At 44.0% G+C, this 18,947-nt stretch overlaps 1 protein-coding gene across 1 annotated transcript; it reads right to left on the bottom strand.

The window, feature by feature from the left end:
• Positions 1–17,937: 17,937 nt before the first annotated feature.
• Positions 17,938–18,888, bottom strand: ORYCUNV1R1517 (vomeronasal 1 receptor oryCunV1R1517). The gene is given in 1 exon segment (NM_001167206.1): positions 17,938–18,888. A coding segment is annotated over 1 exon segment (951 nt).
• Between the last annotated feature and the right edge of the window lie 59 nt (positions 18,889–18,947).

Raw genomic sequence — 18,947 nt, 5'->3', positions numbered from 1 at the left:
AAGTAATTTCATCAAAAAAGAAGGGAAGCTAAAATTGATTAGTTTACTGTTTTATATGCCAAATGAAATACTTTCGTGGGTTGGCATATTCAAAGACCAAATATCCTGAGAAGCCCGTTTCCCTATTGTGTTAACAGAGAACAGTCCTGAGCGGTGGAGGTCTGTTGGAGCCCACGTCTCTTCTGAGGCTGCCACCAACCTCCTCATAATCACCATTCGTCCCATTCACCCCCTGCCTTGGAAGCCACCCGCCCTGACGGCCCATCCGTGGAATAAAGAGCCACTTACCCAGGGTGACAGCCGGGGGATTCCATGCACCTGAGAGCACCCTGCAGAGTTTTAAGGAAAAGACTCTCTGAGCTCATCTCTCTGTGGATTGTCATTGTGGTGTCTGGGGAAAGGGGACAGATCCCACTGGGGACCACAGAACACAGAGTCCCCAGTGGAACATGTCACCTGTCTCTGCATGTTCCTTTGTTAACTCCTAGGTAACAGTAATGTGGGGAGAGCTGAGCTCCAAACTTTGCTGTGAGTTCCCTGACACTTGAGTGAGGGTCAGAAGGGGCCCAGCCCTGTCGACAACACCATGTTCTCTCATCTTTATCTTGGGAGCACAGTCATCCTGACAAGTTCCACATTGTGCAGTGCCTCTGCTTTGGGCTAAGGGAGTCCTGGTGCCTTATTGAGTTCCCCGAGGCTGAGGGTCCTCCTCCTGAGTGAGGGGCAGCCTGGACCTGTCATCCACCCCCTTCACAGCACCTGGTGTCCATGTGGCATAAGTCATACAGTCCGTGATCTCTAAGCTCTTAGTTTTGGTTTCAAGCTCTGTCTCAGATTAAATGAGAAGTGAAAATCTTAGGCCACCACCACCCATGTAGGAGACGTACAAGAAGCCCCTGTCTCCTTGCTTCTGCCTGGTCCAGGCCTGGCTTTTGTGGCCACTTGGGGAGTAAACCCTGGACTTGAAAGATTTCTGTCTTGGCAGGTGCCGCGGCTCACTTGGCTAATCCTCCACCTGTGGCACCAGCACCCACTTTCTAGTCCCGGTTTGGGTGCCGGATTCTGTCCCGGTTGCTCCTCTTCCAGTCCAGCTCTCTGCTGTGGCCTAGGAAGGCAGTGGAGGATGGCCCAAGTGCTTGGGTCCTGCACCCACATGGGAGACCAGGAGGAAGCACCTGGCTCCTGGCTTCGGATTGGCGCAGTGTGCCGGCTGGCCTGGCCATCTGGGGGGTGAACCAACGGAAGGAAGACCTTTCTCTCTCTTTCTCTCTCTCACTGTCTAACTCTGCCTGTCAAACAAACAAAGAAGATTTCTATCTCTCCCTTTCTCTTTGTAACTGCCTTTCAAAGAAATAACTCTTTTATTTTTATTTATTTATTTTTCACAGGCAGAGTGGACAGTGAGTGAGAGAGACAGAGAGAAAGGTCTTCCTTTTCTGTTGGTTCACCCCACAATGGCTGGTGCAGCCAGTATGCTGCAGCCAGCTCAACGTGCTGATCCGAAGCCAGGAGCCAGGTGTTTTTCCTGGTCTCACATGCGGGTACAGGGCCCAAGCACTTGGGCCATCCTCAACTGCACTTCTGGGCCACAGCAGAGAGCTGCACTGGAAGAGAGGCAGCCCTCACCGGGATTAGGACCCGGTGTGCTGGTGTCGCAAGCGGGGTATTAGCCTATTGAGCCATGGCGCCTGCCAAGTACATCTTTTATTTTTACAAAGATCTACTCTGTAACTCAGTTTCAAGTGCACAGTGTAGTTTTAACTGCAGTCACTATGCTGTATGGGGAATCCTGAGACTCATCTGAGAAACCTCGTACCCCTCAGCCAGCATTTCCCCTTTCAGCCCCGCTGTTCCCTCCAGAAACCACCCTTAGTCTCTGTGCTTTTCTCAGTTCAACTTTATTGTATTCCACAAAAAATGTGAAATTGCTCTAAATGATGTTTCTATATCTAATTATTTTAATTTTTATTGGAAAGGGAAGGAAGCAGAAAATGGAGATAGAAACAGAGACTAAAAAAGAGTTCTTCCATCTACTGGCTCACGTCTCAGACAGCAGCCAGGTGGTGTCTGGAACTCAGTCTAGGTTTGCCTCGTGGATAGCAGGGGCCCAGTTTCTAAACCGTTCATTGACTACCCTTGAGGTAGGGAGTAGCAGGAAGCTGGAACAGGAAGCAGAGCCAGGACTCGGATGCAGACCCTGTGGTAAGCAGTTTGTGGATCACAAGCAGTGTCAACTACAGCAGCAGGTGTTGCCCCTGGACTGTGTTTTTTATTCCTGGAAATGGCTTATTTTACTCTGCACAGTGTCCTCCAGGCTCAGTTGTTATAAATGGCAGTGTGTGTGTGTGTGTGTGTGTGTGTATACAAACTTCCAAAAGTTCATTAAAAAAGTTAATTTGTTTCCAAGGCTATGGAAGCCCCTTGAGTTCTCCGACTCTTATCTTGTTTAGACACGGTCATAGTCAAAGTGGAGGTTCTCTCCTCCCTTCAGAGAAAGGCACCTCCCTCTTTGAAGACCTGTTCTTTCCACTGGGATCTCACTCACAGAGATCTTTTTGCCAGAGTGTCTTGGCTTTCCATGCCTGAAATACTCTCATGGGCTTTTCAGCCAGATCCGAGTGCCTTTAGGGCTGATTCTGAGGCCAGAGTGCTATTTAGGACATCCGCCATTCTATGAGTCTGCTGAGTATCTCACTTCCCATGTTGGATCACTCTCCCCTTTATTTATTCTATCGGTTGGTGTTAGCAGATACTAGACTTGTTTATGTGATCCCTTTGACTCTTAGTCCTTTCATTATGATCAATTGTGAACTGAAATTGATCACTTGGAGTAGTGAGATGGCATTGGCACATGCCACCTTGATGGGATTGAATTGGAATCCCCTGGTATGTTTCCAACTCTACCAATTGGGGCAAGTCAGCCCGAGCATGCCCCAAATTATACATCTCTTCCCTCTCTTATTCCCACTCTTATGTTTAACAGGGATCACATTTCAGTTAATTTTCAACACTTAAGAATAACTGTGTGATAATTACAGAATTAAACCAGTCATATTAAGTAGAACAGACAAAAAAATACTATGAGGGATAATGTATTAAGTTGTCCATTAGCAGTCAGGGCTATGCTGATCAAGTCACCATTTCTCATAGTGTCCATTTCACTTCAGGAGGTTTCCTTTTTGGTGTTCAGTCAGTTGTCACCGATCAGGGAGAACATATGGTATGTGTCCCTTTGGGACTGGCTTACTTCACTCAGCATGATGTGTTCCAGATTCCTCCATTTTGTTGCAAATGACTGGATTTCGTTGTTTCTTACTGCGGTATAGTACTCTAAAGAATACATATCCCATAATTTCTTTATCCAGTCTACCGTTGATGGGCATTTAGGTTGGTTCCAGGTGCATAGGGAGATTACTGATGCCATAAACAGGAGTGTCAATTGGTAAAGTCAACAACAGGAGTCACTGTGCACTTACTCCTCATGTAGGATCTCTGTCCTTAACGTGCTGTACACTGAGGCTTAATGCTATAACGAGTACTCAAACAGTATATTTCACTTTGTGTTTCTATGGGGGTGCAAACGACTGAAATCTTTACTTAATGTACACTAAACTGATCTTCTGTTAAAAAAAAAAAAAAGAAAGAAAGAAATTATCAATTCCCAACTTGACTCTCACTGGGATTAAACATGACAATAGGTCTGATCTGATTTCATCATCATTTAAAAAAAATCATCTATTATTTTTCACTTTATGTTTCTGTGTGGGAGCAAACTGTTGAAATACTTACTTAAGGTATACTAAGCTGATCTTCTGTATATTAAGATAATCGAAAATGAATCTTGATGTGAATGGAAGGGTAGAGGGAGAGGGAAAGGGGAGGGTTGTGGGTGGGAGGGACGGTATGGGGGGGAAGCCATTGTAACACATGAGTCGTACTTTGGAAATTTATATTCATTAAATAAAAGATAAAAAAAAAGTTAATTTGTTTTGGCAAAAAATACTTCAAACCCTCTACTTTGTTCACAATGTGCTCTTTTCCCATTTTTCCATGAATGTTTGAAACACCCCTTATAATACTGCTCTGAGCATCCAGGCCCACCTTTTGATTGAACCTCTCTTCAGTTTCTGTAAGTGGACACCTAGGAGTGGAACCATCAAGTCACAGACTGTCAGATGCTTTTCTGACAACGGGAAGCTGACAGTTTTCCAGGGCGCCTGCATTTGACTCCCCATCAATCCTACGGTAGTTCCAGTTCACTTGCATCCTTGACAGCACCCATCTCTCTGATGTTGGGGGTCATCTGAGGAGTTGTGAACTGGTATCTCATACGGTTTTTACTTCAGATTTTCTGATGGTTGTTGGTATTGAATGTTTTTATGAGACTGCTGTTCACTTGCATGCTGTCTTTAGAGAAATATCATATCTGGAATAGACTGCAGGTCCCTGCTCCCCCAGATTCATATGCTGACATCTGAACCACGGCTGTGTAGTAGGAGGTAGGTGTCGGTCACATCACCAGGTCCTTAGGGTGGAGCCAGAGTGAATGGGGTCAGTGCCCTTGTGCAGGGACCTTGGAGAGCTGCCTGAGCTCCTCTGCCAGGTGACGCACTGAGAAGGCGGCTGTGCGTGAAGCAGACACTTAGTCTCCTGACACCTGGACCTTGGACTTCTCCATCTCCAGGAATGTGAGAAATACTTGTCTACAAGCCACCCAGTCTGTGGGGTTATTGATGGCAGCAAGAGTAGACTAAGGTGAGATTCTCTGCTGTGTCTTTGATAAAGTGTGTTCATGTCTTTTGGGTACAGTCCCATAAGTGGGATTGCTGTATCCTATGAAAAGTCTGTTTTTAATTTTTAAAGACATCTTCATACTGTTTCCCACAGTGGCCACACTAATTTACATTGCTAGGCATGTATATGGTTTTCTCCTCATTCCACATTCTCGGTAGCATTTGTTTCTCTCTGTCGTTTGGATCTCATCCATTCTGACAGGGGCGAGGTGATATATCATTCTGGTTTTGATTTGTATTTCCATGTTGGGCAGTGATGTTGGCCAGTTGTATTTCTCCTTTTGATACTGTGTATTTAGGTTCTTTGCCCATTTCTATACTGGACTGGTTGTTATTTTGTTGAGTTTTTTTGTTGCTCATATATTTTAGATATTAATCTTTCTTGGTGGTTTGCTAATAATTTTCCCATTTTGTTGATGTCTCTTTATTGATCACTTCCTTTGCTGTACAGGAGCTTCTGAGTTTGATGTAATGCAGTTTGTTTAGCTTTGCCTTTGCTGTCTGCTTTGAGGGTCTTTTCCAAGAAATCATCACCTACCCTAGTGTCTTGAGGGCTTTTCCTAAATTTTCTCCCAGAAACTTGATAATCTATGTCTTATATTTAGACTTTTGATCCATCTTGAATTGATTTTTATATATGGTGAGAGGTCAGGATCTAATTTCATTTTTCTATATATGTACATAAAGGTTTGTCACTCTTTTGAAGAGGTTATCAGTTGGTTGTATGTACATGAATTTATTTCTGGGATCTCTGCTTTGTTCCACTGATAGGTATCAGTTTTTATGCTTGTACCATGCTGTTGTAATTACTATAGCTTTGTGGTGTGCTTGGAAGTCAGGTATTGTGATGCCTCCAGCTTGAATTTTTTGCTAAGGATCACACTGGCTATTCTGAGTATGTGTGATTCTATATGAAATTTAGGATTACTTTTTCTTACCTGCTATGCCACAGTGCTGGCCCTTAGGATTACTTTGTCTAACATTATAAATAATGTTATTGATGTTTTGATAGGGATTGTGTTGAATCTGTAGATCATTTTAGGCAATGTAGAGGCTTTATTAAAACCATTTCTTTTTATGTCCTTGCTGATCTCATGAGAGAGAGATTGATTGATTGACTGATTGAGATTGATCTCCCATTGAGTGGCTCACTCCCCAGTTGGCTGCAGTGGCCAGAGCTGTGCTGATCTGAAGGCAGGAGCCAGGAGCTTCCTCTGGGTCTCATGGGGGTGCAGGGGCCCCAGGACCTAGCTCATCTTCCACTGTTTTCCCAGACCATAGCAGAGAGCTGGATCAGAAGTGGTGCAAGCATGATTCGAACTGGTGCCCATGTGGTATGCCGACACTGCAGGCTGTGGCTTTACCAACTACGCCATAGCACCAGGCCCCCTAATTGCTCTTTACAAAACTTGTGCTACTATATTGAATTATATTGGTAAAAGTGGACATCCTTGTCTTGTTCTAGCTCTGGGAGGAAATGCTTTCAGCTTTTCCCCATTTAGTAAATTGGCTGTTGGTTTTTTATATATATATATATATATATATATCCTTTATAGTTTTGAGGTTTATTCTTTCTGTATATAATTTTCAGAGGGATTTTATCATGAAGGTGTGTTAAATCTTATCATATACTTTTTCTCCCGTCTATTGAGATGAACAAATGGTTTTTGATATTCATTCTGTTGATTCAATTTAGATGTTAATTGATTTGTGAGTGTTGAACCACCTTAGAATCTCTGGGATAAATCTCACTTGATAATTAATTGTGATCTTTTTGATGTGGTTTTGGATTTGATTTGCTGGTATTTTGTTGAGAATCTTTGCATCTGGGTTCATCAAGGATAAAGCTCTATAGTTGCCTTTTTCTGTTTTGTCTTGACTTTGGTATATATCTATGATTGTGATGTCCCCTTGCTGAACTGAACCTTTTTTCCAAATATGTCCTTATTGTCTATTTTCTTTTTTTTTTACAAGCAGAGTGGACAGTGAGAGAGAGAGAGACAGAGAGAAAGGTCTTCCTTTGCCGTTGGTTCACCCTCCAATGGCTGCCGCAGCCAGTGTGCTGTGGCCAGTGCACCACGCTGATCCGATGGCAGGAGCCAGGTACTTCTCCTGGTCTCCCATGGGGTGCAGGGCCCAAGTACTTGGGCCATCCTCCACTGCACTCCCTGGCCACAGCAGAGAGCTGGCCTGGAAGAGGGGCAACCGGGACAGAATCCGGCACCCCGACTGGGACTAGAACCCGGTGTGCCGGCGCCGGAAGGCAGAGGATTAGCCTAGTGAGTCGCGGCGCCGGCTATTGTCTATTTTCATAATTTTGATTTACAGCCCGTTTTATAGCCTTTCACTTTGAGTTTATATGTGTATCTGAAAGTTCGTATCTGAAAGTTCAAGGAAGAGTAGGGGAAGAAAGAGCAGAGGAAACTCTTCCGGAACGCGTGATTCACAGTGGACCTGCGTGGAGAGCGTGGAAGTCCACAGTTCGGGACACCAGTGGCAGACTCAACACACTAGCACTGGAACGCGAGGTGAGCCAAACCTCAATAGCCCGAGACACTGGCAGGCAAGCGGAAAGAGGAGACTAGAGGGAACGACCCCAGGCTAACTAGAAGAGAGAGAGAGAGAAAAGAAAAAAATGTGACTGGTACGGACACGAGTTTCTCTCTCTCTGCTCACCTCTCAAAGGTGAGCAAGACAAAGAGCAGGCACCATCTTGGACATACGTCATAAGCAGAGCGACCTCAGGTCTGCACCGGCCCTGAGCCTAGCAGAAAAACCTGACTCTGGGTGCGGCGAATTAACAGGAGATTAGGACCTAGTAAATTTGTGGTGCTACTGAACTGAGACTGTGAAAAAAGAGACGGTGGGGGAGAGAACTCACAGAATTCATGTGAGTACTCTCCAGAGACGCTACAATTCCGTAACTTTGGCAACCCAGTGGGAGACTGAAGGAGAATTGGAGCCCACTCTGAGGGCAGAACAGATTCCCTGTGTGGTCTTTGGGAAAGAGCTTCCGAACTCTGGCTCCTGTAGGTATATCATTTGCCTGCTAACTACCTCCAACTTCGTTCAGCTGTGCGGAATTACTTCCCTTTTAAATCAAAAAAAGAGAGAGAGAGATCTACCATGCCTAACCTGGGAGTGTCACCTTTGGCACACCAAACAGAGCTCTCAGGCCACACCCATCTCAAGCCTCTAAGGCTCCATCAAAAACAGACAGTCCACTTAATCTAGAGTCATAGTATAACAAGAAAAAGCACCACAGTGAAGAAACCAAATATCTCCAATATGCCAAATAACAAATGCAAAAACCGAGGTAATAAAAACAAGGAAGTCACCATGATGCCCCCAAATGAAAAAGACACCCCAATTCAAGAATTTCTCATTATGCTGGTCGGGTGGTGGTGAATTGTCTGCTTTTGCTTAACTTGAAAATACCATTTTTCTCCTTCATATTTTTAAAAAAAGTATTCCTATAGGGAGACCAAATTGCATGTATTTATAGGTACCATCCTAAGAATACAACAATGCTTTGCTCCTTTGTTCTCTCCCTCCCTCAAGAATCTTCATTTCTTCCTTTCTTTTTTCTTTAATTTTTACTGAAACATGATTTTTAATTTACTTTATAATCACAGTTTTAACACACCACTAAGCATAATGTTCATCAAGTAGAAAGGAACCCACTGTTCGACAGCAGTATAGACAAGTGCTAAAACAACTCATAAGATGTCCCTTTAATTCTTAAACATTTTTTGTATTCAATATTAGCTACTGCATATCAGGTTAAACATCTGCGATTTGTCTTTTGGGGACTGTCTTAGTTCATTAAGCATAATGGTTTCAAGTTGCATCCATGTTGAGGCAAAGGAGAGGATTTCATTCTTTTAATGACTGAGTGGTATTCCTTTGTGTATATATACCACATTTTCTTTGTCCAGTCATCATTAGTTGATGAACATCTAGGTTGATTCTATAACTTAGCTATTGTGAATTTAGCTGCAGTAAACAAGAAGATACAAATTGCTCCTTCATAAGCTGATTTCATTTCATTTGGGTATATTCCCTGGAGTGGAATGGCTGAGTCAAATGGTAGATCTATTGTCAGGTTTCTGAGGAATCTGCAGACTGCATTCCATAATGGTTGTACTAATTTACATTCTCACCAACAGTGTATTAAGATACATTTTCATGCTGGAGGATTGGAAGAATTAATATGACAAAAACATTCATACAACCAAAAGTAGCTTATACTTTTGATGGGATCCCAGTCTAAACACCAAGGATATTTTTCTCAGCCCTTAGAAGAAAATTCTAAAATTTATATCAAATCATAAGAGACCCCAAATATCTGAAGAAGTCTTAAAAAACAAAATCAAAGCTTGAGGCTTCACAATACAACATTCCAAGACATATTGCAGGGCAGTTAAAGAATCCTGAAACTTGCACAAAAGTGGACATTTAGAAAAATGGCATGGCGTAGAAACCCCAGAAATCAATCTACACATATATAACTAAATCTCTGACAAATGAGCTAAAATGAATCCCCGGAGAAAGGACATGTTTCCATAAATGGTGTGAAAAAATTGGATCTCCATTGCAGAAGTATGAAACAAGACCCCTATCCTAAGCCTCATATAAAAATCAACTCACCACAGATCAAAGATCGAAACCTGCAGTATAGTACCATCAAATTACTAGAGGTAAAGATTTGGGAAGTTATGCAAGACATTGACATTGGTGAAGACTTCTTGGAAAAGATACCAGAAGCAAAGGCAATAAAAAGCCAAAATAAAGAAATGAGATTATATCTTCACTTTAGAAGTCTATCTCCACTGGACATAATATTCTAGGGTGGAAGTTCTTTCCTTTAAGATCTTGGATTTATCATCCCATTCTCTCTTTTGTCTGTAGTGTTTCTTCTGAGTAATCAGCTGTAAGTAATTGGTTTTCTTTTATTATTTATTTATTTATTTATTATCATTTTTTTTGACAGGCAGAGTGGACAGTGAGAGAGAGAGAGAGAGAGAAAGGTCTTCCTTTGCCATTGGTTCACCCTCCAATGGCCGCTGTGGCTGGCGCGCTGTGGCCGGCACACTGCGCTGATCCGATGGCAGGAGCCAGGTATTTATCCTGGTCTCCCATGGGGTGCAGGGCCCACGTGCTTGGACCATCCTCCACTGTACTCCCTAGCCACAGCAGAGAGCTGGCCTGGAAGAGGGGCAACCAGGACAGAATCCGGTGCCCCGACCAGGACTTGAACCCGGTGTGCCAGCGCCGCAAGGCGGAGGATTAGCCTAGTGAGCCGCGGTGCTGGCAGTAATTGGTTTTCCTTTATAAGTAACTTGACGCTTTTCTCTGACTTTGTGTACTCTCCTTGTCTGCAACTTTTGACAATTTTTAGACAATACACTTTAGAAAATATTTTTTGATTGAGTCTGCAGGAGTCCTTTGAGCTCCTTGTATCTGGATGTCTATGTGTGTTTGAAGATCTGGGAAATTTTGAAATGTTTGATTTAGCAGGTTCTTGATACTTTTTTTGCTTCTCTACTCCTTCAGGTATATGGATAATATGAATAGTTAGTCCCTTAATGATATCTTTTTAATGTACCCTTTCTTCATTATTTTTTATTTTTCAAACTTTATTTTTGTCTGACTGGATTATTTCAAATTCTATTCCTCAGAATTAGAAATTACTTCCTCCATTTGGTCTATTCTGCTGTTAAAGCTCTCATATTATTTCACTGATGAAAGATTTCAGCTTCAAAATTCATACTTGATTCTTCTAAATGATTTCTATTTCCTCATTTCTTGGATTTGTCTCTCTGTATTCTCTTACATCATATTGAGTTTCCTTGCAATGATTATTTTGAATACTGTTTCTGGCATTTCATAGATTTCCTCCAGGTCAGGATTCAGTTCTGGAGAACTCTGATGTTCTTTTAGAAGCATCATGCTTCTTCTCTTTGCCTCCTTTGATGTCTGTGCCTCTGGTATAACAGCTGCTTTTTATTGAGTAGGTTTTGCTGGGAAAGAGTTGGTGGTTTAGATGGGATGCAGGATATCACTTGGATTGTTGATTTGGTTTTGCTTCTCAGTAAGCCCAGAAATGTCATCTGAATGATTTATTTTGCTTTAGTTTATGAGTGGTGATGAAAGCACAGGAGGAGCCCTCAGGTCTCTGTGGCTTCCTGTCTTAGCACTTTCTCTTCCTCTCAGTTAAACACCCCTGGGTGCCATCGGCCATGAGGCCCTCACCAGTGTCGACGTGCCTTTGGAGCCATGCCCTTGAACCTGCAAACCCATGAGCTAAATAATCATGTTTTCTTTCTATAAATCTTCCAGCCTTAGGTATTTTGTTTTAGTGATGGAAAATGGACCAATATGCATACAATTTGTGTAAATCCTTTTTCTTAAATTTGATAGAATTGATGCATGAAATCTTGTGGTTCTGGATTTTCTTTTTGGTGTATTCTGGATGACATGTACATCTTTTTACTGGTTGTGCGTCTAGTCGGACCTTCTGTTCTACTCAGAGTTTTCTTGGGGTGTGAGTGACAGAGATAGAGTGTACATAGTTAAAGCATACGAATTATAAGGATGAGCATTTATGGCACAAGTGACGATAACCACAGTCACCTCCACAGTTTTCCCTGTGGCCCTGTAATATCCTTTACCCTACATCTCTTTAGTCCCTGTGTACATCCCAATCACTCAGTGTTTTGTGTCCTGGAGTTTGAATCTCTGTACAAGTTCCAGTTATTATGTATGTGATTTAAATTGGATCCTTTGGTTTGCTCAATTGTTGTAGGTAAAGTGATCTGTTGTTTGCTTGTCAACATGTACGAAAATAAACAGGCTTTACAAAAATAAAGTTCACATATGTATTTTATTGAAATACAATATACATCACAAGAAATGCATAGAGGAACATGAATTTGTGTTTGTGTGTATGTGTGTGTGTGTGATCACATTTACATCAGCACCCACTTAAGAACAACACATTAGGTGCCACGTCTATGGTGTGGTAGGTTAAGCCTCTACCTGCAATGCCAGCGTCCCATATGGGTGCTGGGTTGAATCCAGGCTATTCTCAGCTCCCTGCTACTGGTCTGGGAAACCAGTGGAAGATAGCTCAAGTAGTTGACCTCCTGCAGCCATATGGGAGACGAGGAAGAAGCTTCTGGCTCTGGATCAGCTCAGCTCCAACTGTTGTAACCAATTGGGAAGTGAACCAGTGTATGAAAGACCTCTCTGTCTCTTCCTCCCTCCCTCTCTCTCTCTCTCCCTCTCTCTCCCTCTCTCTCCCTCTGTCTCTCCCTCTCCCTCTCTCTCTGTCTCTCCCTCCCTCTCTCGATCCCTCTCTCTCTCTCCCTTTCTCTTTCTCCCTTCCCCCTCACTCTCTCCCTCCCTCCCTCTCTCTCTCACTCTCCCTCTGTCTCTCCCTACCTCTCTCTCTCCCTTTCTTTCTCCCTCTCTCTCTACCTCGCTCCCTCTCTCCCTCCCTTTCTCTCTTTCTCCCTTGCCCCTTCTCCCTTTCTCTCTATCCCTCTCTCTCTCTCTCCCCCTATATATCTCTCTCTGCCCTCTTCCTCTCTCCCTCTCTGTCTCCCTCTCTCCTCTCTATCTAGCTCCCTCTCTCCCTCACTCCCTCTCTCCCTCCCTTTCTCTTTCTCCCTCACCCTCTATTCTTCTCTCTCTCCCCCTCTCTGTCTCCCTCTCTCATTGTTGCTCTTTCTCTCTCCCTCCCTCTCTCTCTCCCTCTCTCTCCCCCTCTCTCTCTCCCTCCCTCTCTCTCTCTCCCTCCCTCCCTCTCTCTCCCTCCCTCTTTCTTTGTCTCTACCTCTATCTCTCCCTCCCTCTCTAACTTTCTCTCGCGCTCTCTCTCCCTCTCTCCCTCTCTCTTTCCCTCTCTCCCTCTCCCACTTTGTCTATCTCTCCCCCCCTTCTCCCTCTGTCTGTCTCTCCCTCTCCCACTCTGTCTCTGTCTCTCCCTCTCTCTCTCTCCCTCTCTCTCTCCCTCTCCCACCCTCCCTCCCTCTCTCTCTCTCCCTCTCTCCCTCTCTTTCTCCCCCTCCCACTCTATCTCTCCCTTCCCCCCTTTCCCTCTCTTTCCCTCTCTCTGTCTCCCTCTCCCTCTACCTCTCTCTCTCCTTCTCTTTCACCCTCCCTCCCTCTATCCCTCCAATCCCTCCCTCTCCCTCTACCTCTATCTCTCCCTCTCTTTCACCCTCTCTCCTTCTTTCCCTATCTCCCTCCCTCTCCCTCTCCTTCTCCCTCTCTCTCTCTCAAATAAAGAAATCTTAAAAAAAGAGCAAAACCAATTGGACTTACCCCTAATGGGAGAGTAAGAATTGTGCCACTAGATTCCAATTCAATCCCATCAAGGTAGCATGTACCAATGCCATCTCACTAGTCCAAGTGATCAGTTTCAGTTCATAATTGACCATAATGATAGGATTCAGAGTCAAAGGGATCACATAAACAATACTAGTGTCTGCTAATACTAACTGATAGAATTAAAAAGTAGAGAACAATTCTGTGGGGAGCAACTGAGACTAGACTAAGTTACTGGAATTAAGACTTATTCTATGCATCTGCTCTCCCACAATATGGCGCTGAGGGAGCAAACAACCTCTACGCAGCTGCCTTATCAGTTTGATAAGCTGCAGGAGCTGATCCTGCTCCTGATTGGAGGAGAGCAGCGTGCTCAGCGTGTGGGTAGCAGAGTTGGGATTGGTGGAAGAGGACTATAAAGGAGGAGAGAGACAACATGCACCAGGAACATCTGAAGGAACACCTGAGGAACATCTGAGCAACCCCTGAGAGAGCCGGCTGGAGGTGTGCTGCTACTCCGCGGAAGTGGGGAAAGTGGCGGGGGGGAGGGGGGGCTGCCGCCCCTCCACGGAGATGGAGGGGCCGGCAGTTAACCCGGGATGGTGTCGTTCCTCCACGAGTGAGGGACCGGCAGCTAACCCAGGAAGGGCCGAGCAGACGAAAGAACAGCGCAGGGTCCAGTGTCGTTCCTCCGCGAAGAGGGGGAGCGACACAATCCAACATGGGAAGTGGGATACTCAGCAGACTCATAGAATGGCAGATGTCCTATATAGCACTCTGGCCTCAGAATCGGCCCTTAAGGCATTTGGATCTGGCTAAAAAGCCCATGAGAGTATTTCAGGCATGGAAAGCCAAGACACTCTACGGGGGAAAAAAAAGAGCTAAATGAAAGATCTCTGAGTGAGATCCCAGTGGAAGGAACGGGCCATCAAAGAAGGAGGTACCTTTCTCTGAAGGGAGGAGAGAACTTCCACTTTGATTATGGCCTTGTCTAAATAAGATCGGAGTTGGTGAACTCAAGAGGCTTCCATAGCCTTGGCAGCTCATTGAAACAGCCTTGGGTGATTACTGATGTCATAAATAAGAGTGTCAATTGTTAAATCAACAATAGGAGCCACTGTGCAATTACTCTCCATGTAGGATCTCTGTCCTTAATGTGTTGTACTATGTGAATTAATGGCATAACTAGCACTCAGATAGTATTTTTTACTTTGTGTTTCTGTGTGGGTGCAAACTGTTGAAATCTTTACTTAGTATATATTAAATTGATCTTCTCTGTGTATAAAGGTAGTTCCAAATGAATCTTGATGTGAATGGAATGGAAGAGGGAGTGGGAGATGGGATGGTTGCCGGTGGACGGGAGATTATGGGGGAAAAAGCCACTATAATTCAAAAGTTGTACTTTGGTATTTAAATTTATTAAATAAAAGTTTAAAATTACAAAAAAGAGCAAAGCTTTATTATTATGCCAAGAGTCCTACTATTCCCCCTTTCCATTTCTTTTAAACACGTGGAATAGAGTATATTGTAATGTATATGGTATGATTCAGTAAAGCACAATTTATGACTGTATACCAAGTGATATGATATGCACACTGCTTATGGGCCCTATAGATATTAAGTATCAGAAATAATAGAATGCACGTGATATTTGTCTTTTGGGGTCTGACTTTTCTCTAAGCATCACTATGTCCAGTGGAATGCATTTGTTGCAAATGTTAGTCTTCCATTCATTTTCCTAGCTGAGTAATGTTCCATCTTGTGTGTGTGTGTGTGTGTGTGTGTGTGTGTGTGTGTAGCACATTTTCTTTATCCAGTCATTAGTTGACAGATATCCAGGCTGATTTCATATCTTAGCTATTGTGAACTGAGCTGCTATAAACATGGGGGTGCCAATCACTTTTTCATATGCTGACTTCTTTCTTTAAATATATTCCCAGGAGTGGGACAGCTGGGTCATATGGCAGATGTACGTTTAGTTTTCTGAGTAATCTTCATGGTGCCTCCCATAAAGATTGTACCAGTTTGTAACCTACAGAGTATCAGGGTACCTTTTCCTCCCCTTTCTCGCCAGCATTTGTATTTTTTTTAGATGGTAGTCATTCTAACTGGAGTGATTTAATTTGCATTTCTTTCATGGCTCCTGATCCTGAGTATTTCTCATATATGTTTCCCATTTGCATTTCATCTTGTGAAAAAAATGCCTATAAATATCCTTTGTGCCTGACCCTTTCTTCACTGGGTTGTTTCGTTGATGTTGATTTTCCTTCACTTCTTATGTATTCTGGATGTTAATCCAGCAAATGTTTTCTCTGTTCTGTCTGTTGCCTCTTTGTCAGTTGCCTCCTCTGCTGCGTGGAAGCAGATTCTTAACTTCGGTAACCCTGTTTGTCTCTTTGTGTCCTCAGTGCTTGGCCTGCTGCTCATTAAACAAATTCGGCCCATGGCCATGTCTTGTAGCGTCCCCCTATATTTTCATCCAGCATTTTCAGGGTTTCCAGTCTTAGATTTGAACGTTGATCCATTGTGAGTTGATTTTCATGTAGGATGTGAGATAGGAGTTTGTTTTAAACTTCTGTGTGGGGGCCCGGCACTGTAGTGCAGTAAGTTAATCGTCCACCATCGGTGCCGGCATCCCATATGGGAACCGGATCTCGTACTGCTACTCCTCTTCCTGTCTGGCTCTCTGCTATGGCCTGGGAAAACAGTGGAAGATGGCCCAGTGCCTGGGCCCCTGCACTCATGAAGGAGACATGGAGGAAGCTCCTGGCTTCCTTATCAGTGCAGCTCTGGCCATTGCAGCCATGTGGGGAGTGAAGCAGTGGAAGGAAGACCTTTCTGTCCCTCCCTCTCTGTCTATAATGCTGCTTCTCAAATAAATAAAATCTTCAACAAAAGCGAACTTGTAGATGTAGAAATCCAATATTCCTAGCACTGTTCATTTAGGGGACTGTCCTTTCTCCAGGCAATTTTTTTTTTGGTTCAAAGATTTATATATTTATTTGAAAGGCAGAGTTACAGAGGGGCAGAGAGAGAGAGAGGCCTTCCATCTGCTGGTTCACTCCCCAGAGGGCCAAAATGACCAGAGCTGAGCCATCCAAAGCCAGGAGCTTCTTCCTGGTCTCCCACATGGGTAGAGGTGCCCAAGCACTTGGGCCATCTTCTGCTTTCTGAGGCCATTGTAGAGAGCTGGTTTGGAAGTGGAGCAGCCAGGACTTGAACTGGCACACATATGGGGTGCATATATGCTATGCCGGCACTGCAGGTGGCAGCTTTAGCCATTATGCCACAGTGCCGGCCTCCAAGAAATGGTATTAGGTTATTCAGTTCAAAAATTAGTGGAAGTATCTATTCTGTTCTATTTGTCTACATGTCTATTTTTTTTTCACCAGTATCAGACTATTTTGACTATAATTGCCCTGTACTATGTCATGAACTCTGCTATTGTGATGCCTCCAGCTGTTCTTATTGCGTAGGATTTTTTCAGCTGTTTGGGGTCTTTTGTGTTTACATATGAATTTTAGAATTGTATTTTCTTGTTCCATTTTTGGGAACTGCTAAGACATGCATATTTGATTTATGGTATCTCAGAGATGCCAAACACTGTTCTCAGTTCTGATAGTTTCTTCTTGTTTATTTTTGTCCGATATTTCAGAACACTGATCTAAATCCAGTATTCTTTCTTCCGTTGCACCAGGTCAGTTGTTAAGACTTTCCACTGTATTTTCTGTTTGAATTACTGGATACTTCACTTTTGTCATTATTTAATATCTGTATCCTTTTCAGAATTTCTTTGAATTTTAATTATTTGAGGTAAACAGATTCCATTTATACAGATACCTGAGCATAATGCTGCTTCCCACTCCCACCACGCTCACACCCTCCCTTCTCCTTCTTTTCTTACTTTTCTTTGAATTTTTACAGTGACAGACTTTTGGTTTATTTTATGATCACCAGCTTACCCCTCTACTAAATAAAGAACCGAAGAAGTAGTAAGTACTAAAACCACTGTTCCTCAAGGATATTGACAACAGCTATAACAATAATCCAATCTCAAAATGTCAATTTTGCTAATAGACTTCACATTTGTTCCATACAGACTAGTCAGGTGCGCAGGAAGCAAGCTGTCACTCATGTTCCTCTATACTTGATGGCCTATACCCAGAACCCCACAGTCACAGGGTGTAGGGGTCCAGTCTCCACCATGAAGGTGCCCTGTCCCCAGCCTGGTGGCCTCCAGCAGTGGTGGAATTGCCTGCTATTCCCCGAGTGTGGACTGAGCTCAGCTATAGCTCTACTTAAGCAGATAGTTTCTGTCAGTTTGCTGGGGGAGGGGAGAGGGTCCCCATGGCATCCTTTCATAGGGCTAAGTAGTCACCCAGACTAAAATGGGCTCCCCAGGCCAGACCTGCATCCAGTGAGGAACTTGCATACCTTTCCCAAAGCTGCCAATGCAGGGACCAGGGAGGCTCCCCTCACCCTGCCCTGTGAAGACAGCAAGTCTCAGCCGTGCACCACTGGCAGATAGGCAGGAGTGGCTGGCAGCCACATGTTTACCACTCTCCTCACTGCTCCATGGATTCTCTGTTCTGTCCATTCTCCACTGCAAATGTTCCCAGTTAGTCCCCTGAGAATGCCGTCCTTTTTTTTCTGGAATTTTTCTGAGGATAAATCCAACGTGGCTTCTCTCTATTCCACCATTTTGAATCTCCTTATTTTCATACATTTCAGTGAACCCACAGAACAGATTCTATAGGAGATCATTAAGCACTTTCAAGTCAAAGTATTTGCTCATGAAGAGACATGTTGTTTATTCCTGAACAAGTAAACACTTACTTTCCTTCTCCCACATGGATTTGAAAAGCTGGATCATTCGTCTTTCAGTACTGATGAGCACCAGAGGTCCAATGGTGGCATAGCCATTGCCCACCAACATCTGGAGACAGAGGTGAACTGGATCAATTTTCCACCACATCCCTGAGAATGAGAACACGATGCAGTCCAACAAGTACAGGAGCACAAAGATGCTCATGAGCAGCAGAATGGTCTGGGTGGCCCTGTGCTCTGGGGAGGCTCTTAGAGAGAGGCTGGTGCTGTGAAGGTGCTGGGACCGCCTCTTGTGCCTGCACAGGAGGGTCACCATGTACCCACTTGAGAGGGCCATGAGCCCTAGCAGGGAGACATCCCTGAAGATAGCAGTTACAAAAAAAGTATACCTGGGTAAGTAGTTCAGGGGCCTAAGAGAGCAGGACTTGGAGACAAACATAAGACTGTTGGATGTACGATTTGTGGTGGCAATAGTGGAGATTAAGAAACGAGCGCTGATGGACAAATTGAAGACCCACAGGAAGAGAAACCCACTTATGATGTGGTGTGAGGCTGTGTGCTTGAACTTTGCCAAATAGGAGCTCCTGGGGCTGAGGGTGATGGCCTGGAGGACGCTCAGCAGGCAGGTGGTGCCCAGGGAGAGGCCCCGCATCACCTGGTGCAAGTAGATCACAGCTCTACAAGTGAAGTTGTCCCATAACTCCTGAGTCGCATAGACGTCTGCAGCTATGACCCCTACAATGATGAGCATCACCAGGTGGATGAGGGCCAGGTGCCCAATGGTCATGTCAGTGGGCCTGGGTCTGTGCTTGAGAAAGAACCAGAGGACGTGGAAGAGAAGAAGGAAGGCATTGGCTGTGATCCCAATGCTGACTTCAGAAAAAAAGGCATTTCTAATGGCAATAAAGTTAAAAAGTATATTGTTTGTTCTCATCTTTTGTGGGAAGAGTGAAAAAGCATTTAGTGAATGAGGAAAAAGTAAGAAAAGTTATC

The sequence above is a fragment of the Oryctolagus cuniculus genome, chromosome 10 (assembly GCF_051225735.1).
Source record: "Oryctolagus cuniculus isolate XC-2025 breed Fujian yellow rabbit chromosome 10, ASM5122573v1, whole genome shotgun sequence".
Lineage (NCBI taxonomy): Eukaryota > Metazoa > Chordata > Mammalia > Lagomorpha > Leporidae > Oryctolagus > Oryctolagus cuniculus.
The sequence above is the reverse complement of the archived record's forward strand: the minus strand, read 5'-3'. Positions and strand labels throughout refer to the sequence as shown.